The following is a 25,614-nucleotide window of genomic DNA, read 5'->3' on the forward strand; positions in this document are numbered from 1 at the left end:
GCGTACAGGCTTATTTTTAATGTTTGTTTTGTTTGTTTTTTTCCTTTTCAAATATGATTTTAAATGTAATGTATTCTCTGTGATGACGAATCTGAATTCAGCAGTCATTACTGCAGTCTTTAGCATCACGTGATCCTTCAGAAATCGTTCTTATATGCTGCTTTCCTGCTCAAGTATAATTTCTTATTATTACCAATGTTGAAAACACTGCTGCTTAATATTTTTTTGAAAAAAAAAATGTTTTTTTTTCAGGGTTAAATGATGTGTAAATAAAATGTCAAAATATGGGTAAAATAATGTTCCATCATCAATCAGTGAAAACAGCTAGCTATATTTTTGTAACAATGAAACAACATACTTATACTGACCTTATTAAAAACTTACTTATTTCTTCAATTCTTGATACTTATTAAAATATATAAAAGTATAAGTAGGCCTACTAAATTTTATTATATTTTAAATGATTTCAAACTTCTTGCTGTCAAATGGGCAAAAACGAGTGCTTTGACTGATAGTGGCAAAGTGCATAGTGCATCATTTAACAGAATCATGCAATTTTCCTTTTTGTTGTTGTTGTTGTTGTTGTTGTTGTTGTTGTTTTTTGTTTGTTTGTTTTTGATTGGAAATTAAATAAACAAATACATATATAAATAAATAAAAATGACGCGTTTCACAAAAATGAATATTTTTTTATTTGATTTGATTATGAATGCAATGGCCAATCAGAGGCGTTCAGATGAGTCTGAGCAGATCTGTTCAGTGCGCGCGCTCCTTACTGAATCCTGAACTCTCGCGAATTATCTCATCATACGTATAATGTAAGCGATTAATTTTACAGTGTAGACAGACTGATTGATGATAGGTTTTTTTTTTGTTTTGTTTTTTTGTTTGTTTTTTTGAGAGAGAGAGAGAGAGAGAGAGAGAGAGAGAGAGAGAGAGAGAGAGAGAGAGCTTAATTGCAGGCTAGATAATGTTCTTTCATAATGCCATGTTATTTGCTTTCTTTCTCTATACAGTTAATGCGCTCTTCGAATAACCGTGGAAATGAAAGCGTTATAATAAGTTGCCTAACTGACAGTGTTTTTATTAAATTGTGATACTTCTTTTTATGACACCCAAAACTGGTGCTTGCCTAAAAGACAATGTGCAGCTAATAGAATAGACCACACATATCTGTTTATTTATTCTGGTCTGGTACTAATAAGTCTAGCTTCATTTATAATTTATCTATTCCATTATTCATAATAACAATGGCTTTGTTGGTTAACATTGTGTCATATTGTAAAATGAGGCCAATTAATCAGTCATTCAATTAGTCAATGAAATAGTAAATCAATCAATCAATTAACTGGTTCCTGAAAAGCATTCCTCTACTATCATCACTTGTCAGCCACAAATGAATGGTGGCTTAGTTTGGTTTTGTTCTGTCACCATATACCCAACTTTCGGGTCCTCCGTCCCTTTCTGCTTCATCCTCGCCTTTCCATGTCCCTCCCCCACTGTTCACTTTCACCCAATTACCCCCTCGCTCCCCTTCAGACTGCTCCTCCACCCCATTTACGGAGTGCCATTATGCTGCGGTGGGTGAAGGGAAGAGGGGGATAACAATGAAGATAAAGAAAGCATGTGGCTAGAGGCTTGTGAATGGCTCCATTCAGCAAAGCCAGCCAAACAGAAAACCAGCTCTGCTCTCCCAAACCCAGAAGTTTCATTTAGTACAACTGGGTCTTTATCTTCCATAATTACTCTCTAGCATATACATACATACATACATGCATATGCAAGCAGAGCTGTTTCTGTAGCACACACATACAGAAAACTATACAATCTATCAGTAAATAGTTAATGTCTTAGGGTGACAGACGTTAATTAAACATCATTGTAACAGAGTCAGTTAACATCTGACACCATTAATATGGAACAAAACACAAATTAGACCTCTACTGTAAACTCTTCATAACTTCCACAACACTTAAAGAGATATTTCACCCAATTGTGTTTTTTGTGCATACAGTGAAAGTCAGTTGTTTGGGCCACACCGATTTTCATTGTATGGAGAACAAAAAAATATATTCCTGCAGATACACCCTAAATGACCCTAAATCTGTCTCCAAAAAAATAAAATATGGCTGTCACTTGACAAGAAGGGTTACATTTTTGTTAAAAAAAATTTTTAAGGGTGCATAACCACGAAACGGTTGAAATGCATTTGTGCCAAAGCATCATCTTTGGCATCACTTATATGGAGTGTATATTTGACTAACGCTGCAAAACTCTCAGGCAGACATATCTCGGCATGGTTTAAAGTTACTTAAATGAAACATTTTTTGTCTGGGGTGCTGTTCATGAAATCTATCGCTTCACTCCTGGCCTCTCCGCCTTTTACCTCACAGATGTGTAACCCCATCTGAGTTCGTCTGCACTTATTAATCAAAACGAAACACTCAGACGCACACACACACACACACTGTGGGACTGAGCTGTGTGTTAGTATTTGGAGAAAGGAGGCCCCATATGGGCACTCCTGCATCTCTTTTCTGTGTTGGCAGCCAGGCAGATGTCATGGTCTAACAGGTCACCGTGCACAGACATAAGACGAATAGCTGTGCAGTACAGACTGCATGGGGCCCCTCAGCCGTCTGCCAGCAGAGTCCCCCAGTTCACCCCACTCCACACACACATACACACATTATGCACATGCATATTACATGTTTGTTTTGTTATAATTTACCACTCCATAGTTCCTGTATTTGTTCCTATATTAATGCATTATTATAAGGTGATCTTGTTTTTGCTCTTGTTTTATTTTGTATTGTTTGTGAGTGCATGTCTTATAAAAAAGGCAAATAAGGTCCAAATTATTAATATATACCGGTGCATCTAAAAAAAATTTATATCATAGAAAAGTTATTGTTATTTTTTGTAATTTAATTCAAAAAAGGAAACTTTCTTATATTCTAGATTCATTGCACACAAACTGAAATATTTCAAGAGTTTATTTGTTTTAATTCTGACGGTTATGACTTACAGCTTAGGAAAATAAAAAATTCAGTGTCTCAAATTATTATATTATATAATATATAATATAGTCTGGGCAGTCAAGCACAGTGATATCATGGTCATCAAACCACTTTGAAGTGGTTTTGGCACTGTGGGAAGGTGCTAAAGTCCTGCTGCAAAATGAAATCACCATCTCCATAAAGCTTGTTAGCAGATGGAAGTATAACATGCTCCAAAATCCCCTGGTAGATGGCTCCATCGACTTTGGACTTGATAAAACACAATGGATCAACACCAGCAGACGCCACGGCACCCAAATAATTACTGACTTCAGAAACTTGGATTCTGTGCCTCTCCAGTCTTCCTCCAGACTCCAGACCTTGATTTCCAAATGAAATGCTAAATTTGCTTTCATCTGAAAAGAGGACTGAGGACCACTGAACAACAGTCCAATGATTTTTCTCCTTAACCCAGGTGAAATGCTTCTGACTTTTTTCTGGTTAAGGAGTGGCTTTGTTCTAGGAATGTGACAGCTGTAGCCTTTTTCCTGAAAACGTCTGAGTGTGGTGACTCTTGATGCACTGACTCCAGCTTCAGTCCACTCCTTGTGAAGTTCTCCCAAGTTCTTGAATAAGCTTTTCCTGACAATCTTCACAAGGCTGTGGTCATCTCTGTTGCTTGTGCACCTTTTCCTACCACACTTTTTCCTTCCAGTCAACTTTCTATGAATATATTTTGATACAGCACTCTATGAACAGCCAGCCATTTCAGCAATGACCTTCTGTGGCTTCCCCTCCTTGTGGAGGATGTTGATGATTGTCTTCTGGACAACTGTCAAGTCAGTAATCTTTCCCATAATTGTGGTTGCATGTTCTAAACTAGCCCAAGAGCTACCCAGTATTTATATTCAAAATTAATCAAACTAATCAAGCTCAAAATGGAATATTCAAATTTTTTGAGATACTGAATTGTAAATTTCCCTAAGCTGTAAGTCATAACCATCAGAATTAAAACAAAAAAACTCAGTTTGTGTGCGATGAATCTAGAATATAAGAAAGTTTGCTTTTTTAATTAAATTACAAAAAATAAAGACCTTTTCCATGATATTCAAAAAAATTTAGATGCATATATATATATATTAGTGCTGTCAACGTTAACGCGTTAACGCATGCGATTAATTTTTGTCTGGTTTAACGTGTCAAAATATTTAACGCAATTAACGCAGCATCCGTATTTTCTGCCATCCGTTGGCTAGCTTTACATTATATGATCACGCTCTTATTCATTTAAATGCTTTTAAACATTTCAAGCGCGGCAAGACAAAAGAGAATGCGCTGTCTGTGAATGCCCTTATGTGACACATACACACGTACACACACACACACACACACAATGCATAGACAGGGCGCCAGAATCCAGTTCTCTTAAGCGCTTGAACTAACAATAAACATCCCAAAGTGCCAGTTTTGTCGATTATCCTCATAAGAGCAATCTTAAATGATTTATATAAAGTCTAAAATGAAAAAAAAAGAGTTGTGAGAGAATGAGGCGAGATCCATAGACAGTATATAAACGGTGAGATCCGAGTGTCTGTCTGCTCTTAAAGGGACATCAGCCAATAAAGCTTCCTGTCAGTAAAGTTAAAGAACAAAGGGAACAGAGAAAATGACTCGCTGCTCTTGACTAAATAACTTTTGTAGCTTTAATAAGGACTAAATTAATTTATAGTTTATGCAGTGCAGACTGCATATAACTTTGATAACTTTATTAAATTTCTGTATATTTCCTAACTGTTAAGACAGGAAGGGCAGGAGTAAACATGACATTTATTATGGGTTTATGTTAGCATTGTTTTAAGTTTACTTAAATTAAAAACTGTTATATTTTTGAAGCCTAATAATAAATGTAAAAAAAAAAAAAAAATCAGTAGCTGTATTAATATCAGTAATACTGGCCTTCATCCATAAAAAGATGTCATTTAAACAAGTATTTCAATTTAACTGTGAAATTCTTACATTAAAAAATATATTAAAAACGTACAAAAAAAATTCTTTTTTTATTGCGATTAATTGCGATTAATCACAGAAAAAATGTGTGATTAATCTAGTTAAAGTTTTTAATCGATTGACAGCACTAATATATATATATATATATATATCTATATATATATATATATATCTATATATATATATATATATATATATATATATATATATATATATAGGCCCTATACATTAGAAAATTAAAAAAATATATTTTATTTAGAAAAAAATAATTATATTAATGATTGTAGGAATACTTTCAAGCAATACGTTACATTTCAAAAAAATTACAAACTATTAAATATAAAACATAAGACAAACTGATTGAATTGTGAGCATATGGCATGAAAAATTGTGAGCATATGGCATGAAATGCTTTTGGGAATATGGTCTTTGACATACTATGTTTTGTCTAAATTAATAAATTTTTGCTAATAATAAGCATGCATAAAACTTATGTTGTTATTATTATACAAGAAATTTTTTAATGGCCTCATAATAATAGAGAGGCTGCATGGAATATTTGCACTTTTAACTCTGTATGAATAAATTAAAATGTTTAATTTATTGAGCTACACCTGCGGTCACTCTGCTACAGCTGATTGCCGTCTTCGTATCTGCAAAAATCTTGCAACTGTTTACATTCCCTTAAAGTCCCCCTGTGGGTTTTTTATGTTGTTTATTTGTCTATGTAGTGTTTTTAATATGCTTTTAGACAAACCATGTGCCAATCCATTTGTCAACACCATTACTGAGTTTTTTCTCCTTAAAACTGTAGTTTCCCAGAGACTACTTGGGCAAAGGTCATTGCAAAAATTGGATTTGAAAAGTGAAGTTAATTTTGAGAAACGTCTAGCTCTGTTACTTGAAGATTCCACTTGCTTTAAACCAATATCAATAAAATCTATTTTTGAGTATAAACCACCGCTGTCTATGTACTATGCAATTCAAGCACAGAGTTTAAAAAAGCACACAATTGCACGTTGAGGAAAACACACATGCAAGTGAGTACACATATAAACACCCAGCTTTCTCAGACCTCAAGGGCTGGATCAGGGTTACTTTACACACCTTTGAACATCCCTTTTCACAGTGTGAAATGGATTTGAATGAGGAAGAGGAGGTCAGGAGAGGAGGTGTGGAGGCTAGAGGAGGGAAACGAAGGGAACAGGGTGGGAAACTGACAGGAGGGAAGAAGAAAAGAAGGTAGACGGATTTTGCATTTGTGAAAAAAAAACAGGGCCAATAGTTATTGAGTTGCATGGGAAGGATCTCCCTTTCTCTTTCTGTGCTCTCCAACCTTCTCCCTTGCTTGTCCCCTCTCTCATTACCATAGCAGCTGCAGAGCTGTGTGTGTGTGTGTGTGTGTATGTGTGTGTGTGTGTGTGTGTGTGTGTGTGTGTGTGTGTGTGTGTGTGTGTGTGTGTGTGTGTGTGTGTGTGTGTGTGTGTGTGTGTGTGTGTGTGTGTGTGTGTGTGTGTGTGTGTGTGTGTGCAGAGGGAGGGGGTCGGGGTCGGGCAGTGTGACTTAAGCAGGGGCTCCTGTCAATGGTGGACCGTCTGGGGAATGAATAGAGCCGAAATGAGATGCACTGGATGAACAAAAGAGAAGAGGAGAGAAGAATGGATGAGTGAATTGGGTGGCTTGTCACTGTGAGCTGGAGCACACAAAATGGAGTGAAATAGTGAAAGAAAGTTAAAAGGAGCAGAGGGCATGCAAGGATTGGTCGGGCCAGCTGTCTCTCTCGCTATCTGTCTTTTGCCCCTTCTGTCAATGGAGAGACTAAAGGTTGGAAGCATGAGAGTGTGACTTGGGCAGAAAAATGCCTTGTAAGCAATAAATATTTGAGTACACCCCAAAAAAATGCTTTTACTATTTCGTAAACAACTGTTACACACAACATGTGATGTGCTTAATAAAGTTTTTCTCTTGTGTGACTGAAAACGATCAGCCAAATCAAAACTAAAAAAAATATTGTTTTATATTTATATTACTTAAGAGTAACAGTGCACTTTTGATTTTTTTCATACTCCTATTGCACATTCTGTCATCTCAGAATATTCGATGTAGGAGTATGAAAAAATCACTGATGAGTTCCTGAACTGATATAAACAAGTTGTTTTTACTTGTTGTTGTGAAGGAAATGCATGCCAATTCTATCATCTTTACCCCTAATCTCTAACCAGTAATTTGGTTACATTGACACATATCAGCTTTAACAGTATTTTGGATTTAGTTAACATTCCCTGCTCTTTAGGCAGCTAGCATGATTGGGCTTAAAACATTGTTTACCATTAGCTGCATCAACTTTATAATGGTGGTAATTAATTTCAGTTGGTATCATCTGTAGCTTACAGTATATTAGCCATTTAAAGTTATTGGGACACAGACATGTACAAATGTGTAACTAATTTGCAGAATTGACATTTTAAGAGTTAAAGTTCAAGATAAAGGTGAAACTTTTTGTATTGATAAGTGTTCTACCTCAGCAACAGTGGGAGGTAAGTATGTATGTATGGGATAGTTCATCAACAAAATTAAAATTTTGTCATGTACTGACCCTCATGTTGTGCCAAAACCCTATCAGTTTCTTTCTTCTGCTGAACACAAAGTATAATTTGGAGAATGTTGGTAACCAAACAATTGCTGGTATAGCAATTGACTTCCATTGTATTCAACGTCAGTGGCTACCAGAAACTGTTTGTCACCCACATTCTTCAAAATATCTTCTTTTTTACTAAACGAAAGAAACTCATGCATGCTTGGAAATAATTGAGGGCTAGTAAATGATGACTTTAACTTCACAAGAGTTTTGAAAGTGTGTGTTCCCTTGTGAAAATCAAGTACACTTAAGCATACTTAAAAAAGAGTACTTATTACAGAAATATTACACTTTAAAAGACATCAGTGTCAACTGAATGTAGTGTTATTGGACACTTAATTGCATGCTTACAATTAAATTAAAATGAATTGTACTTTATTACATTTATATTAAATGCAGTTAGTTGAACTTAAGAGCTGCTTTTTTGACCCAACAGGACTTAATGTAGGTACATCTATGCAATGTTATAATTACTTCTATTTTCTTTGAAATATGGTAAAAACGTGCTGCTGAATGTACTGATAAAAGTGAAATATATTAATTTTAACTGTAATATCAAATATCAAAAAAATATCAAAAACATTGAATGTATAATGAACACTTTACACGTGCCAAACGTGTGTTTACCAAGGAACTAACTGCTATCTGGTCAAGGCTCTGCACACACATATGGAACATGTTTTTCTGTAAGTTACGTAACACTGTATAAAGACATTTGTTTAGGCTAACTGCATCCTTCACAGTCCGTTTTTCACAACCACTTGTGTTTCTCGGAAATACTAAGCAACCTATATGGCTCTGCAACTAAGGCACAGGAAGAGGCAAAGGCTGACTCAAGAAACAATAACATTCTGAAGAATCCTCACTGAGTCACATGCAAGTCTATGCATTGCACCAGTCATTTTCTTACAACCACAGAATTTAATCTAAAATGGCTTTGTACAAAAAGTACAAAATACAGCAAGTAATATATTTAAAATATGACCACTTACATTATTCGAAACATAAACAAAACAGCTAAACAAATATAAAAACACAACAAAATAACAATTCACAAAAACATTATGAGAGCCCTTTTTCCAAACTTCTGTTTGATGAAAATAATATTTCAAAAGTTGGTCCAGAATATCACGAAGTTACTTTTATAAGAAGTTACTTTTACTTTCATGTCATAAACGTTATGGCATTATCAAGTAAAGACTTGTGCATTGTGCAACTTCTTGTTACACTGGTTTTACCATGTAGCATCCCCCTTAAAAAGAGGAGGATAGGACTTCAGATAGGAAGTGCTCCAAGACTTTTTCTGGACACTTTACTTGTTTGTTCTCCCATTATGTCAAAAGGATGCCCAGTAACACTGTCATATTTTAACATTTCAACAGTTGTCATGGTCTAAAATATGTTTGACATTACTTATGGGGGGGACATTCAAGCAGAGTGTGTTGCGTAATTACACATACAGTAATTTAATTCATAGGCATATAAAAACCTTTGCAAAGAATGAGTGGAACCCACCCTGGAGCTTACATACAATAAGAATAGTTTTTCCATTTAGAAAAATAGTATCTTTAAAAGTTGGCATCACACCAACAACTCATAAAACAGCCATCAGTGCAATATTTAAAACATTCTCAAGTATAAGTAATGCATATTTTTATACTGGCTTTGAAGCATTTCATAAGTCACAACATATTTAAACCTTACAACTTGCCTGAGTTGACAAGAGGTCTAAGAAGACATGGCCAACGTGCTTTAGGATACAATGCAGTCTATACGCTGATCTATAGATTTGCTCAACCTCTGAATTACAAAACAGTGTGGCTTGAAATGTGTGGATCAGCTAAAAATAAAAACAATAACAAATTACTGATTATGACACAACAGTCAATGCCAAAATGCAGACCTATTTAGTTGCGAGTGAAATAAAATGTGTATAAATATTTCCATTAAGAGGTGAGAGATGCTGAATGATACTAAACTTGATGACCAACATGCTTTGTCACCGTTATAGGTTAATGCATTACAGTTGAGGTATCGGACATCAGTCCCTGTTTTAGGCAATATGCAAAGAGAATGTGTACATAGTGTTATTCTGTACAGGAATATTTATGTCAGTCTAGTCAGTGTGTGAATTGGGGCGGGGGGGGGGGTCGACTTTGTGGAGAAATGTCTGTCAGTAATGTTAATGATTAAGTTGGTCTCGCGCATAAATTTTGTATAGCTTAACGTCAGTTACATACAATCTTTTGTAGTTTTTGTGGTTCTTAAAACGCTGCATATATAGCCTTATATAGCTATATATAGCCTTCCTACTTTCAGGACCACCGTTGTTGTTTTTTTTCTTTTTGGATGTTCAAGCCTTAATTAAGGAGTCAGATCCCCACCCCCACAAAATTCGCAACCTGAGTCAAACCAAGCTGTTGGACCAACTAAAGTCGTCTTTCTTACGTTGATAGCCTACGACTGTTCAATTTGTCATGAAAAAAAAAATCTATAAATAACACAGCGATTATTTTCATCATGCATCCAAAGTTGGCAAACCACACCCATGACATTGTACCAACCCAACTTATCAAAAATAACCTTTTGGATTTGAATTCTGTGCCTACCGATATTAAATCAATCTCCTAAATACATCACAAACAAACTGTCTTTGGCACATAAGGGTCATATAGGCTTAAATGTACAGCGTCAGATCTTCTTTGATTGCCTCAGAGCGCGCTTGATGAGTACTTCGCCCGTGTGATGAGGTAAAGAACGATGTCTTGATGTCCACCAAAAGCTGCTATGTGCAGGGCGCTCCATCCATCTCTGTTTGCCAGACGGATGTCTGCACCGAACTTCACTAGAAGCTTCACTAACTCTAGGTTGCCATCGATCACGGACTGATGAAGCGCCGTCTGTCCTTCGGGTCCGAAAGAGTTCACGTTAAATTCACAGTTTGTCATGTTTTGCAAGAGAGAATGGAGTTCCTTAGTATTCCCTTTCCTGAGCGCTTCCTGAAACACTCTTTGACGCGCAGAGCAAGCCATGTCCGCCTGACTCATGATTTCAACAGGTAGATGACTGCAGCCCTTCGCTTCTGTATCTGATAGAAGATAATGAGCCAGATCTTCGTCCACTCTCCGAAATAACCTGAGGGAATATTCACTAATGGGAAGTTTTATTCGAAGACCAAGCTCCAAGGTAGCTTATTTACAATTCCCCCAGTTTATGCGTTCCGTAGTAGACGCTCAATAAGCATAAAACACGTTTCTTATACAGCTGGGAACTTCAGTATCCCATGCTGCATATGCTGCTCCAATACTCTGTTCATAATAGAAAATGTATCAGTTATTTAGCTAATCTTTGCAAATGAAAAAAACAAAACAAAAAAAAAACAGGGAAAATAGTATTGCAATCAATATAGTAAACGGATGTTTGGGGCTTTACCTATAGTGGTTCCCACGAGCGGGTGTTGAATGGCCTGCTCCGCGCGCTGTGTTCTGTCTGTATGCTCCGTTATAGCTCACCGACTTGATTCCGCCTATTGAGGCTCATTTGAATAACAATCACCCGTTACGAAGTTTGTCTTTCAGGGGCGGAGACTGTGTTCGTTTCATAGGATGCTTTTTAGCAAACTGCATTGCAGAGAAAATGCTACAAATAATTATACAATAATAAAAGTGCTGAATGTCTGTGGAATTCGTGAATAATTACTTTTCAGATGGAATCATGCTGCTACTAGTAACTGCACAATATAATATATATATATATATATATATATATATATATATATATATATATATATATATATATATATATATATATATATATATTAAAATAAACAGTAGGTTAGTATATTTAATTAACGTTTAAACTACAATATATATATATATATAGTAGTTTAAACGTTAATTAAATATACTAACCTACTGTTTATTTTAATATATATATATATATATATAGTAGTTTAAACGTTAATTAAATATACTAACCTACTGTTTATTTTCAACCCTGTCATAGTCAACTCCACTGCATGTTTTTGCTAATGCATTCAAATAGAAAACATAGCCTCAAACTGTAAAGTGTATTCACTTTATTAAACTTTTCAACCACTTTGAATGAAGAAAATAGTTGAAATGACAGTAATCTCTCTGTGCATCCGTTTGTCTGTCTAGATGTCTGTCTGTTTGTGGTCCATAATCCAATGTCACCGATGTTCACTCATAAACATTTCAACACAAAAGATTATTCAATTGTTCACAATTGATGGAGCACTGCCTGAACAAATTTTGCATGCTCTGCAATGAGAAACAAGGGTGGAACTTGTCTATATTCAACACATGAAAACATAATTTCATAGTCTCTTAACTCTAAAACCTGACTTAACTTGTCTGTAGGTTCTGCGGTTTTGTTGAATGTGTCTTATACTGTGCTTTGCCAGGTCAATAGACTCTCATTCAAATGCCTTGAAAATCTTTGGCAGTGTAACAGGATCTCAATGGCTGAACTGCAGTGACGTTTCAATAGGGAGGGTGGGTCATTCAGGATCCAATTTTAAACCACGTGCTCTATGACCGTGGGAAAGAGTTGAGCCTTTCTTCCCAGCATAGGCGTTTACACAGATAGAAAGTCAGAGAGAGAGAGAAGGTAGATATTTCAAAACAGTTGCCTGTGGAAAGTTGGCATGTTGTACAGGTTTTAAAAACTGAACAGGGTGATGAATTAATTTGGTTGTGTGATTTGGTACCAAACAAAAGTGTACATATTTATGAAGGTTTAATGGGTATCTTAACTCAATTTATAACATTTGATATATTTTGTTCAACTTAAAATTTACTTGTGAGTTTATTTTATTTTATTATTTATTTATTTATTTATGTAAAAGTTATTATTATAGTAAAGTTTATTATAGGGTTCCTGTAGCTCAGTTGGTAGAGCAATGCGCTATCAAGCGCAAGGTTGGTGGTTCGATTCCCCGGGAACAAAAGATAAGTTAAAATTGATAGCCTGAATGCACTGTAAGTCGCTTTGGACAAAAGCGTCTGCTAAATGCAAAAATTTAATTTAATTTTAAAAGTAGCATGCAGATGGTGTGTTTTTAAATGTGAATCCTTGTTAAACAGGTCATGGTTATGTGCGGTCATTTGTAGTGCCCTTGAGTAGGGCACTTAACCCCATGTTGCTCAAAGGCACTGCCCTTGCAATTAGTGTGCTATATGTTTTCTGCTTGCCTAAATATTTTTGCATGGGAAATTTAGTGATGGGTGTCTCTCTTCCCACCATTTAAGTCTGACTTTAAGTCCAACATATAGGTGATATACATTACTTTTCCAAAGCCCAATTTTTTAAAAAGTTTTTTAAATAAGCCTTTTTAAATAAGCTTATAGCCTATTTACCAAGACTGCATTATTTGATCAAAATACAGTAAAAACTGTAATACTGTTAAATATTATTAGAATTTAAAAGAACCTTTTCTATTTAAATATGTTTTCAATTGTATTTTGTTCTTGTGATGTCAGAGCTGAATTTTCATCTCCAGTCTTCAGTGTGATCTTTCAGAAATCATTCTGCTATGCTTATTTGCTGCTTATTTGCTGCTCAAAAAACAATTTTGCTACTTAATACTATTCTAAAAACTTTGATTATTTTATATTTTCATTTTTTCAGTAACTTCTCTCAGGATTCTTGAGTAAATAGTAAGTTTAAAAGAACAGCATTTATTTGAAGTAATTTTTTTGTAAAAAAAAAAAAAAAGAAAAAGTTACTTAAAGTCAACTGCGATAAATTTATCAGTTCCTTGCTTAATAAAAGTATTAATTTCTTTCATAAAAAAAAACAAATAAACTTTTGAACAGTAGAGTATTTGAGAACAAATAGTCTGCAAAGTGATACAAGAGTCATCTAGCTCAATTATTATATAGTCAAAATAACTGACAACTAATTTCACCAGTCAGAATCAGATATTAGGGAGGACACATGTATAATAAACATATGTAATGAGACAAATTTGTAGACACTCTGTGATCCATAAGGAGAGACTTCCTGACATTTGCGAGCTAAAGCATTTGTTTAAGTGGAAACAAGACCTGTAAATCTGTTGGTTTGTAGCGTCAGACAGTAGGAATGTCCTGTTTGTCTTGGTGTGTATTTGTTCACTGTACCTCGTATTATGCTTGCAAGGCTGGCAATTCGTGCAGTTGTGCATGTGTGTGTGTGTAAGTGAGTCTGTACTGGTCTGTGTGTTTGATGTGTACCTTTGTGTGGGAACCAAGCTGCTTCCTGCCCTTGAACCACAACAGCTGTAGGGCAGGAGCTCCACTTGCTCAACCTTAAGTTCAGACATGAGCGCGAGAGAGAGAGAGAGAGAGAAAGAGAGATAGAGAGAGAGAGAGAGAGAGAGAGAGAGAGAGAAAGAGAGATAGAGAGAGATTATGCCTAGTTGAGGGAAAGATCAGATATTTTGCAGTCTTTATATATATTTTTCACCACAAAGTTAAAACTAATTAAGGCCCATCAATAATTTAAAGAGCATTTTCTTTTACATATGTTCTCACTCTTTTTACTGTATAAAATGTATGTCTATTGATCCTACAGAAAATTACCATTAATACAGTAAAGTGAATTAAAGTCCAAAATATAAGAGTACCAGAAGCTTTCCAAGTTGTGTCTGAAGGAATATTCGTCCTTGCTAAAAATCTCACCTCTTCGCCACAGCCCACCCTCCTCCAAGTGAACGCTTTCCTGTTCCCGTCCCACTCTCAGGCTCTGTGTTTGTGAAGGATATCCCCAGGAAAAGGCAACACTGATCATGATGTCAGACGCTGCACTGCAGTAACCCTGATCACTGGAGTATAATGCCCAGCTATGTGTAGCGCTGTATGAAAAACGAAGCAGAAATATTCTTATGGAAGACCCATTTAAGTAATGAGTTTTAAGAGATCTCAAAGATTTCTCCTTGTAAATCTATTCCTTCATAGAGTATTAAATACCTACATTTCATGTAGATCACGCATATATGTCGATTTTGGTTTTAATAAAGTTAGTCTGTAGCAGTAAGGTATTTTTAACAAGCCAAATATCTCTTTCCAAAGCCCTAGAAGCTTTCTTGCTGTTATAGAATAAAAAAGGCTCCCTCTAGTGACTGAATATTCAAAGACACTAAAGTCTTACGTACTCTACGTTGCTTACGTTCAATTATTATGTCCTTAGACAGCAAGGCGAATTACTATAATCATATAATGGTTAAGGTGTGTGTATATAAATGTGTGTGTGTATGTTCACACACACACAAACACACACACACACACACACACACACACACACACACACACACACACACACACACACACAAACTGCATATATATATATATATATATATATATATATATATATATATATATATATATTTATATATATATATACATATATATATATATACATATATATATATACACTGTAAAAAAACTGTTATTTTACGGAATTTTACTGTTTTATTTTACAGTTTTTTCACGTAATTTTGAAATACAGTTTAAAATTGTAAAATTACAGAAATAGACTGTATATTTACATATCCTATGTAAAATCACATGAAAAACATGTCAATGTGCATAACGCCACAAAAATATTTTTGAAGATTTATTTCACATAACACACCAAAAACAGTGCGCTATATGTATGTTTATGTGCAGTATGTATGTGTGTGTGTGTGTGGCATTAATAATATAATGCCATATTTTTAACAGATTAAAAATATAAATAACAACTGTACAAAAGTTCACGTTCATTATTATTATTTTTATTATTATTATTATTATTATTATTATTATTATTATTATTGATATAATATGTATATGTTGCCTACATTGCGTGTTTGCATAAAAGAGCAGGTGAATCAGTTTTTGAACCGGTTTGTTGAAACATCCTTCCCAAAAGAAACAATTCGAGCAAAAGAATCGTATTTCCATAGTACTGTCAACTGATATCTTCATCTTCTTCCGCTTGTCAAAATAGTTCTGCTCAGTTTGGTGTTTTATTACGCATTTATTCTCATAGTACCGTTTCATAATGTGATATAATACTATAATAATATGCTGATATTTAAATTACAAAAAAAAAAAACATTTTAAATATTCGAACTGAAGGAATTCCCGCCCTAGCGCAAGGATACATTCTCCTCCAAGCACGCAGTGGGGCTGCAACGCGCGCCGCGCAGAAGGAATCACTCGACCTTCAGTTTCACTGTCAATCTTCGATTTGAGGCGAAAAAAGCAGGTTAAGTCCATGTTTTCTAATTCTGGTCATTACTATATGTTATTTCTACTATATTTGAGTTCCAGCATTTAGAATGTTTACCTTTTTGAATCGTTAAACCAGTGTTTCAAACTTCGGCGCTGACCAGTGCCGTTGGTCGTTAAGTGTGGCTAACTTCTAACGTTATTTTGTCCCTGAGGGAAAAACAGGCTGAATTTAAGGAAAGTCGTTGGCTGGTTGTCTACGATGCTGTTATTGAATATTATTATCATTTGTGGTTTAAGAACTCATGAATTTAACAGTTAGCGAAGGTAAGTTAACGTTAAGTTCGAATATGTAGATATGTTGCCAACTTTACCGAACTTCGACGCATAATGCAGTGTTTTTAATCGGTTTTGATATACATAATCGTTGGCGTCGTCTAAAAGCTAAAAAAAAAATCATATTTTTCGAGGCGAGATTGGATGAAAATTCTGAATTTAGAAAAAGATTCATTAGGACCAGCGCTTAAAGTGACGCGCGATTTGAAACGTTATGTTCGCCGGGCACTTAACCGTTATCCCTCTTCAAGCACTGGTTATTACGCTTGTATAATGAAGTTCACTTAACTACTTTATTTTGTCTGCATGTTTTACTCTTTTAATTCCAGATATAGTCTCACTGATGGTCTGAAATATCGTTACAGTCAGTATTTAATCACTTTTTAATAAATTATATATGTTGGTTACCCTTTATATCTGTCTATTGGTTAAGCAAATATTAAAAATATTAAAATTATTTAAAAAAGCTGGTGACTAAAACCTTTGACCAGTTAAAATTGTGAATGAAAAAACAATGTCTGCAGTGTGTCATCTGAGAATTCATATAACCTTGTAATCTTGTAATCTAGCCTAGGGAAAAAAGTTTCACAACTTCTGTTTCATGACAGTTAAAATCACCCTTCTATAATTAAAGACTGTTATTGAAGTTTATAGGGATTATTGATACTCACTGATGGGGTGAACAGGTATATTAAATATCAGTATATTTCTTTGTATTTTTGTAGATTTCCTAAAATTTCACATTTATATGCTTTTTTTTCTCCTTACAGATAAGTTCTGTGAGTGGCTAAAACCAATGTCAACATGAAAGGGTGAGTTGCAAATGCAAAGATGTTCACAGATTACACTTAATAGTTAATAGTTAATAGTAATAGTTATGGTGTTTCTTTGAAAACTCACAATTCACAACATCAAGGGCTACACAGAAATGAGGCACACTACCTATTGGTTTTTTGGCTAGCAGCTTGCACTTACGGTTCAGAAATTACGATGCATTTAAAAGTCAGCATCAGCAGTTATCTTCTGTGTCACAGGCAGGGACCTTTTCATGTCAATTTACTAGCTGTCAGAAAAATAATTGTGTGTGGTATGTTTGAATATATTTAAAGGAAAACAATTTAATATTTGCAGTAAGTTTATCACAGTGTAACTGATCTCTTCTTTTTCTTATGCATGACAACAGGAAGTTCCCCCTTTGACTGCAGAGAACTTTGTTTTCTGTTGACCAAATCATAGTTAACGGCCACATCACCATCTTCTACGACGCTCTGAAGCTGATGTTTGCTTCATACTACTGCTTGAACATTTCATACCCAGGAAACCAAGGAGAAACGCAAGAGATTGTGCAAAGGTAAAAACACACACTCATAAACTCACTCTCACACGTATCACACTCACACGCGTGTCCTCACACACAGTCACTCACTTTTTCAACACACACTGACTTACGCATCCTTACATACACTCACTCTAACACAGGGGTTTTCAAACTGTGGGTCGCGACCCACTTGTGGGTCACAGAATGGAACAAGGTGGGTCGCACAAAGTCACTTGGCTGCAGCTAAATTTGCGTTTCAATGACACACACACACACAGTTCAGTCTAGGGCTGCACGAAAGTGACGAGTGGGAACGGTGCGAGGCCGGTGGAGTGATTGGAATTGAGCGACACCTGCTCGACTCACCAGTCTCGAGAACCACGGAGGAGATCGGAAGGATACAAAAGAGGAGCGTCCGTCTCCCCGGCAACTCACTCCAGCCCACCGCCTCGAGCATCCTCCTTCGCCCTACTCGATGGCACTGCGGATTCACCTCAGTGCCGAGGGATCTTCGGCAGCGCGTCCCTCCTTCCTCCCAGGCTTCGGCACCAGTCTAACACATTAAAAACTTCTCAATCACGGGAAGGAGGAGGCGGGAACCGGGAACCCACTCGTCACAATGATATAGCCCACCAACATTAATAAGGACTGCAATATCCTTAGTGTGATTTTCGAATTGCAATTAAGTCCGCGTGCTTTGCGTGTTTTGAAGCGCGGGCGCGCACGAGTTGTAATAACAGTGAAGGTCTCAGAGCAATGTCATTAAAAGGTTCAATCGGTCCGCATTATTAAAAGAGAAAAACTTGCTCACTTCAATACACTATATTCCGCATGAGATTGCATACACCAGAAAACAAATGTTACGAAAACGGTTTCAGGTAGGCCATGTTCATTCATTTCTATCGTCCGTTTGAGCTCTGTGCACTTTTTTCGTTCGGGAAACGGTTTGTAAAAAGCATTTCACATGTACAGGGTGAGCAGTGCACAAACGCAGGGTTAATTGTAACACTACAAGATTTAAACATTTCCACATAACAAAATGCACAAAAAAATAATGCAATACTCCTTGACGTATCATCTCTTTTTAGAGAAAAATTTGCCAAAGTTCAGAAATCTTTTGAAGATATTGCTGAACATTAATTTAACCATTGCTAAAATAAATTTCTGCCTGAACTTAATGTCATCCAGTTTTTTTTTTGTTTGTTTATTTAAAACGAGACACATGTTTATTATTATTTTTTACCTATTTCACAATTATTTTAATCTCCAAACAGTTTAAGATAGTTCTGCTTTGCTTCTTATGCTTTTTCTAAAAAAAGTGTTGGATTGTGCTCCGTTCTCACCGACACACACGGAAGGATCGTGAATGCATTTTCTGCAACAAAACACAGCAGCGCAGATTACAGTTCACTGGAGTGAGCCTGTTTAACGTTTTTATGGACACTACATATTCTAAAGTCTGTAAACAAAAATTAAAACTTAAATATTAATAGTGATTTTTTTCAGGTGTAGGCCTACTCTAAAATAAAAAGTTTTTTTTTCTTAAATACTTCATTTCTGTCATCAAACTTTTAAGTAAGATTAGGCTTAAAGTAATATCAACCTTTTTTTTCCTCAAATATTGTGGTGGGTCATGAAATAGATTACACTTGTCTAGGTGGGTCGTGGAATGGAAAAGTTTGGGAACCACTGCTCTAACACACACTCTCACACACAGTCACACACGCACTCACACACAGTCACACATGCATACTCACACACTCTCACACACACAGACACTCACATACATGCAGTCACACACACATCATCACACTCACATAGACAGACTCACAAAAGCATCCTCAAACTCACACACTATCACATACAAATTCTCTCACATGCATTCTCACACACACACTCACAGACACACATGCATCCTCACACTCTCTCATATACACACTGTCACACACACATCCTCAAACTCACACACTTACATACACATACTCAGAAATGCATCCTCACACACACACACAGACACACCTTCACACACACAGTTACACACTTTCACATACTCTTACAAATGCATTCTTACACTCACACACTCTCACATACACATTCTCACACACATCCTCACACACACACACATATACACACACACAGTTACACACTTTCACATACTCTTACAAATGCATCCTTACACTCACACAATCTCACATACACATTCTCACACACACACACACACATTCTAATACAAACATCCACATACTCTAACAGACAGTTACACATGCATCAACACACACACTCTTACACGCATCTTCACACACACAGTTACACACTTTCACATACTCTTAAAAATGCATCCTTACACTCACACACTCTCACATATACATTCTCTCTCACAAGCACACTCTCACATAGACAGTCACACATGCATCCTTACACACACTAACACACTCTCACGCGCAATCCTCACACACGCTTCTAAGGCTGCATGATTAATCACATGCGTTTTTCAGGCGTGTCTCGTCATTAAAGCCGGTCCTGTGATTAGTAGTAAATATCCACCTGTTTTCAAATCGAGCAACATTTAATACACAGAGCTGTAGTTCACTGACAAGCTACACAATATCCTGTTCATAATCGAATGCGATTCATCTGCAAACGCATCTGACAACCGCATGTGATTAATCGTGCAGCCCTACATGCATCCTCACACTCTCATCCTCACACAACACACTCTCTTACATTGTCACAACCTTCTCAGTCTGCCTCACAAACAACAACCTTTCACATACTTCTTTATAGCAAACATCCACCACAAGCATGCCCTTTACAAGTTCTTATTGTTCTGCTTTTATTTTAAATATATTCACAGCATATGTTACAGTCCATGTTTTATTACTAAGGATTTTTTTTTTCATTCAACAGATGCCTTTTTAAGATGAACCCCGAGAAGCGACCGGAAGTGGATAAGACCACATCGAGAAAGAAATCGTCAGTCAGTCCAAAGGTTCTTTCACTGATTAACAAGATTGCGGACTATGAAAGGATGGAGTAAAACTTTGAGTGTCAGATCTTCCTACATTGCCTAGCAGAAATTCTTGACAGTGTCACAGACTTAAAATACTTGCTGATTATTTGATTTCATGGTTGAATTATTTTTTTTTCATGCATTATCTGTTGTCAAGATAAATTAATCTGTTCACAGGTGTTTCAGTTTTAAGGACAATTTTAATTATTAATTTTTATTTGTTTACCAAACTGCTATATTGTTGCAGTTTTTAACAATTCTTTTATTGTGTGTTGTTGCAGTTATGAGATATATATATATATAATTTTTTTTATATATACTGTTGCAGTTATGAACAAACTGAATTGGTATGTTGTTGCAGTTGTGATCTACAGTAATTTAAACCTTTGGGCTTATTTTTTTTACTGGAATATTGTTGCAGTTATGATCGTTTGTAAATATATTTTCTATACTATTGCAGTTATGGACAAATTATTGGAATATTGTTGCAGCTGTGCTATAATCTTTATACTGGTAGCTATAGTGTTGCAGTTTTGAACAAAGAATATTAGTAAATTGCAGTTATGAACAAACTATTGGTATATTCTTGCAGCTAGGTCAATAAATTATTAAAACACATTTTCGCAATCATGGCTGATTATTTGAAGTTAAAGTGTTCAAACTTTATGATAATTTAATGTTTTTTTTCTAAACTTTCCGCAATATTTATGTAAAACATCTTATTAAACATTAAAAGCTGAAGAAAATACAGAAAATCTCAAAAACTGTATTTTTGAATTACGGAAAATTACCGTTACTTAATGTGCCCGTTATTTAACGGTATTTTTCTGGCACCCCAGCTGCCGGAATTTTACTGTTTTTTTACGGGATTTTTTTTTACAGTGTATATATATATAAACAAATCCTGTAAACTATGCAAACTGTTTGAATTTAATTGCCTTAGAAAAAAAAATCAAACCAGTGATATCTGTAAACAAATTATTCTTTTTGACATGCACTAAAAACTGAACTGATCATCTTTTTGTCCCCATGTTTTGTTAAAATAATTGGTTGTAATTTGATGCAATGACATTCCAAATGCAACTCAAGTATCCAAGTGTTTAAATATATAAACAATGATAATCAATCGTAAAATGTAAATGCTAAAGTTTTGCCAGGGTTCTCTCAAAGTTATGAATGTTAATAGAATGTATGTTGTAAAAAAAACATGATGGTCTCTCTTAGAATCATTATTTATACATTGTTTGTAAACCTGAAACGTTTTATTTGAACATTTATGTTTTATTATGTTTTACTAGTTTTATAAAGTTAAGCGAATATTCAAAGGCAACATTCCCATGGTGTTTACAAGTTCTTTTTCTTAATTTTTTTTGATAGAATCGTTCAAAATGGACAGAACCTCCACAGATTTTATACTTCACATAACCCCAAAATAAATAAATAAATAAAATATAAAAAGCTTTTAAAAATAACATTTTATGTTTATATGAACATTAATGTTTCCATAACTTTATTGTATTATTAGCAAACTCTTAGACCCTAGGCTCTGAAATTGACTTATTTCATTGATTATATCAAACAACTTGGTTAAAGAACCATTAACCATTATTATAGGCTAAAAGGAAAATTTGGTTATTTTTTGTTTTTATAAATTGTGCAAAGTTCCAATTCTTTCTGAGCTCAAAAATCCAGGGCAGAATCTGCTGTTGATGTGTTCATCACATTGTTTCGTGTTTGGGTAGATGGACTGACATTTTGATGAATTGAAATAAAAAATAAATAAATAAATCATAAAACTCTACGAGCACATTATTAGTTTGAATATGCAGTGGAGCGTGTGTATACCAAACATACTTTGCTTTCACCTAAAACCAAACTGAGAGGTCAAACAGAGAGCATCAGTATCAAGGACAATTTCACTCAGAGTTGTAACAGCAATTTTAAGAACATCAAGGGTGTTGAAGACATGGCTTTGGATCTGCACTGAATTTAAAACAAATAGAAAAGGCTATTGTTTGCTAGCGATGAAGATCTTTTTTATATTAACACAGTGTGTTCTGTCTACGGTTCAACAGGTATAGACAGGCTACTTTCGGTTGCAGTTTATTATAATTTTACAGTAATAATAATACCGTTTATTATAATTTTTACATTACATAAGCTGTCACAGAGTATGAAATGAATACCCTCTAAAACTACGTTAGCTCTGTTCCAGGAGGAATGCCTAGACACAATTAATATTGATATTTCCACAATATTTACGTTTGCAGAAATATCAATTTGTTTACATTTTGCAGAGCAGACAGAAGAAGATCCGTCAATGTGCATTTGGTTCGTTGTGTTTAGATGTTCGGTAACTTAGCCGTCATGTGAGGGGTTTTCAATCTTCTCCATGTCAGAGGTTATTTATACATATATAATACATAATTAATACTTAATATATACTTTATACTGTAATTTAATTCAGTGATGCAAATCGGAATTTTCATCATCTGTTACCTGTTACTCCAGTTTTCAGAGTAATTTGATTCTTCAGAGATCATTCTAATATATTGATTTATTACCAGTGCTGGAAACAGTTTTGCTGCTTAATATTTTTTGGAGGGAACCTGGGACATTTTGTTTAGGATTCTTTGATGAATAGAAAGCTGCATATTGGAATGATTTCTGAAGGATTATGTGACACTGCAAGACTGGAGAAAAGGCTGAAAAAAAGACACACACACACACACACACACACACATATATATATATATATACATACATTACATACTGTACATTTTATCTAAATAAATCTAAATAAATATAGGCTAGACTAGATATTCAGTATGTGACCCAAAGTAGCCTAACTAGTAACTAACTACTTGAGTAGTTTTTTTTTTAATCCAATACTATTTTACTCTTACTCAAGTATCTATTCAGACTATTACTTTTAGTTTTAATTCAGTGAATAATTCTATAAGTACTTTTATTTTTACTTGAGTACAGTCTTTGGGTATTCTACCCACCTCTGATCCTTACTTTCATTTCCTTGTCACTCTGCCAAGAACATGCATTTCAAAATGACCAAATATAAAATGCACGATTAAACAAGGATCTGTGCTGGGAGGGTCTAGAGTTAATAATTGATTGCAGTCTGATGAAGGTGATACAGCAAAGGGTCAGTGAATCACTCTACCGTTATAAACGGGTTGTGTTTCAAAACCTTCAAGCGTTTCAGGGCGCCATCGACAGGTTCGGGGGAAATATAACCCTGTGCCGTCCAAACATGCTGTCTAAGTAGGCAGCACACTAGGTATTGAGCCACATCCCGCTGAGACTCCGAGTAGTGTGTCAACTCTGCAGTAAACCACAGGGCTCCACCTGCATATGAGACACGAGACAGCAGAGAAACATACAGACTGCGTGCTGGAACTCAGAAATCGTGTTCACTGCACTCCTTTCGAGAGGACAGACAAAGCAACGATACTTTAAAGACAGACACAGATGATGTTTGGTAAAGCATGACCTGCTGGTAGTCTGAGCTGTCATCTCGGGTAAGTTAGCATGCTCGCTAGCTGTCACTCCTCTGATGATCTTAAGACATGGCGCGTCCTTAACATATCCATCCTCACTTGGCTTTCTTAAAGAACATACACCGTCGTCTTTGTGGTCATATTGGAGTTGAGACAGCATGCACAAGTGCGAAGCTCATGTGGTCGTGTTTTGTAAATAAGAGCAGCAGTAGCAGCACAAGCTAACACTCAGCTAGCCGTCTATACTCGACCCAAAACATCTTAGCGAGCTGTGCTCAAACAAGACAACTATTACGACACCTACGGGGTGGACACACGCTCGACCCTTGCCTAAGTGACACCGAGCGACAACATATTTGGAGTAAAGACAGCAGCATGGATTAAATGACTGTTTCGCTCGGATATTTGAAGTTTCAAGTGCGTTGGTTATCACTCGAATTGACTAGCAGTGCTCGCTAGCTCAGCAACCCCAAACAAGCAAGTAAGTATGTAACTTAGTTTTTTTGTTTTATGATTATTATTTTTATTATTGTGCAAATGTGGTTCTTGCTTTAAAACACTCGGCCTTGTGTATTGCAGAATTTAAAGGCTTATGTTGTAGATTAGATTCAATGCATGCTGTCAGATTTTTATGTAACTGGCTGTACACTGGCAATGTCTACTCTGATTGTTGATAAATTAACCGAGTAACGTTACATGAGTCCGTAACCAGAAGGAAATGTCAGCTGCGCTCATTTCACCTCTGTGCATGCATAAATCTAATTTAGGTGTTTGCTCGGCTATGTGCAATCCTGGAAAATAAATAAATAACCCTATCCCCTAATCTGGAATATAACCCAAACCCTAACCATTTAATTTGTAAAACCTTGGAGAAATAAGCATCACAGGAGAACTGACATTTTTGTTTTATTTCTTAAAGTCATTAACAGTGTGTTGAGAATAGCATTTTAAACAGTTTTTTTAAATATATATATATAAATTAACATTAGCATTCTGTTTATCTTAAAGTTTTCTTACATTTACATAATCTTAGCTTGGCTGAAAGTAAAAAATAATGGTGCTCCGAACAAGAAGCTTGAAGCTGATCTCCGATATGATCACCGATACCAATCTTTTTGAGGCCTTCTTTTTATCATGTAGAATTACTTATAGTGATGCAATATGGTGTTTGATCATGCAGTACATTTTGGGGGCAATTGCTGCACAATAGCTTACACAGTGCAAACCTGATTTTATGAGCTGTATGTGAGGTGGCCTTATATGTGAGAGATTTAAGTGTGCATGTGCGCGAGAGTGCTGAATGGTTTAAATGCTAGCAAGACTTTAAAAGAACTGCAAATTATGATTTTTATTGACGATTGTGCAAGTGGCAATTCCTGTGTCGACTGTGCGGCGTGCAGCTCGCTTAGTGCAGGCGCGATGTGGTGATTTGAAGCCTTGATGTGTATTTTGAGAGAGATGGATTTGTGAAATTAGCGGAGAGCGGGGCACAACCAAACAAGTTTGGACTTTGTCAGTTTGAGCATAATTCAGAGTATAGTTTTTTTTCCACATTAATTTCCCACTTGTCTA

The 25,614-nt window shown here is 35.5% G+C and overlaps 2 protein-coding genes and 1 long non-coding RNA gene across 3 annotated transcripts in view; 1 reads left to right on the forward strand and 2 right to left on the reverse strand.

Annotated features, from left to right (window-relative positions):
* Positions 1-10,064: 10,064 nt before the first annotated feature.
* On the reverse strand, positions 10,065-11,351 carry LOC132137975 (notch-regulated ankyrin repeat-containing protein B-like). The gene is made up of 2 exons (XM_059547638.1): positions 11,077-11,351; positions 10,065-10,952 (listed from the first exon to the last, which is right to left on the reverse strand). The coding sequence occupies exon 2, from the start codon at positions 10,689-10,691 to the stop codon at positions 10,356-10,358; it is 336 nt and encodes a 111-aa protein (XP_059403621.1). The 5' UTR covers positions 10,692-10,952; positions 11,077-11,351; the 3' UTR covers positions 10,065-10,355.
* Positions 11,352-11,707: 356 nt separating this feature from the next.
* Positions 11,708-24,176, reverse strand: LOC132138008 (uncharacterized). The gene is made up of 4 exons (XR_009432326.1): positions 24,036-24,176; positions 14,331-14,503; positions 13,884-13,957; positions 11,708-12,222 (listed from the first exon to the last, which is right to left on the reverse strand). It is a non-coding gene; the product is annotated as an uncharacterized LOC132138008 (long non-coding RNA).
* jak2b (Janus kinase 2b) overlaps positions 23,799-25,614 on the forward strand; it is a 41,414-nt gene continuing 39,598 nt past the window's right edge. The window contains exon 1 of the mRNA XM_059547637.1: positions 23,799-24,519. The gene's annotated coding sequence lies outside the window, so the exon portion shown is untranslated. The remainder of the gene's footprint in view (positions 24,520-25,614) is intronic.

This window comes from Carassius carassius, chromosome 4, assembly GCF_963082965.1.
Source record: "Carassius carassius chromosome 4, fCarCar2.1, whole genome shotgun sequence".
NCBI classification, from domain to species: Eukaryota; Metazoa; Chordata; class Actinopteri; order Cypriniformes; family Cyprinidae; genus Carassius; species Carassius carassius.

What these genes read in the sequence shown, in the direction of transcription:
- LOC132137975 (XM_059547638.1), bottom strand. Translation starts at nt 10,691, where the DNA reads ATGAGTCAGGCGGACATGGCTTGCTCTGCGCGTCAAAGAGTGTTTCAG.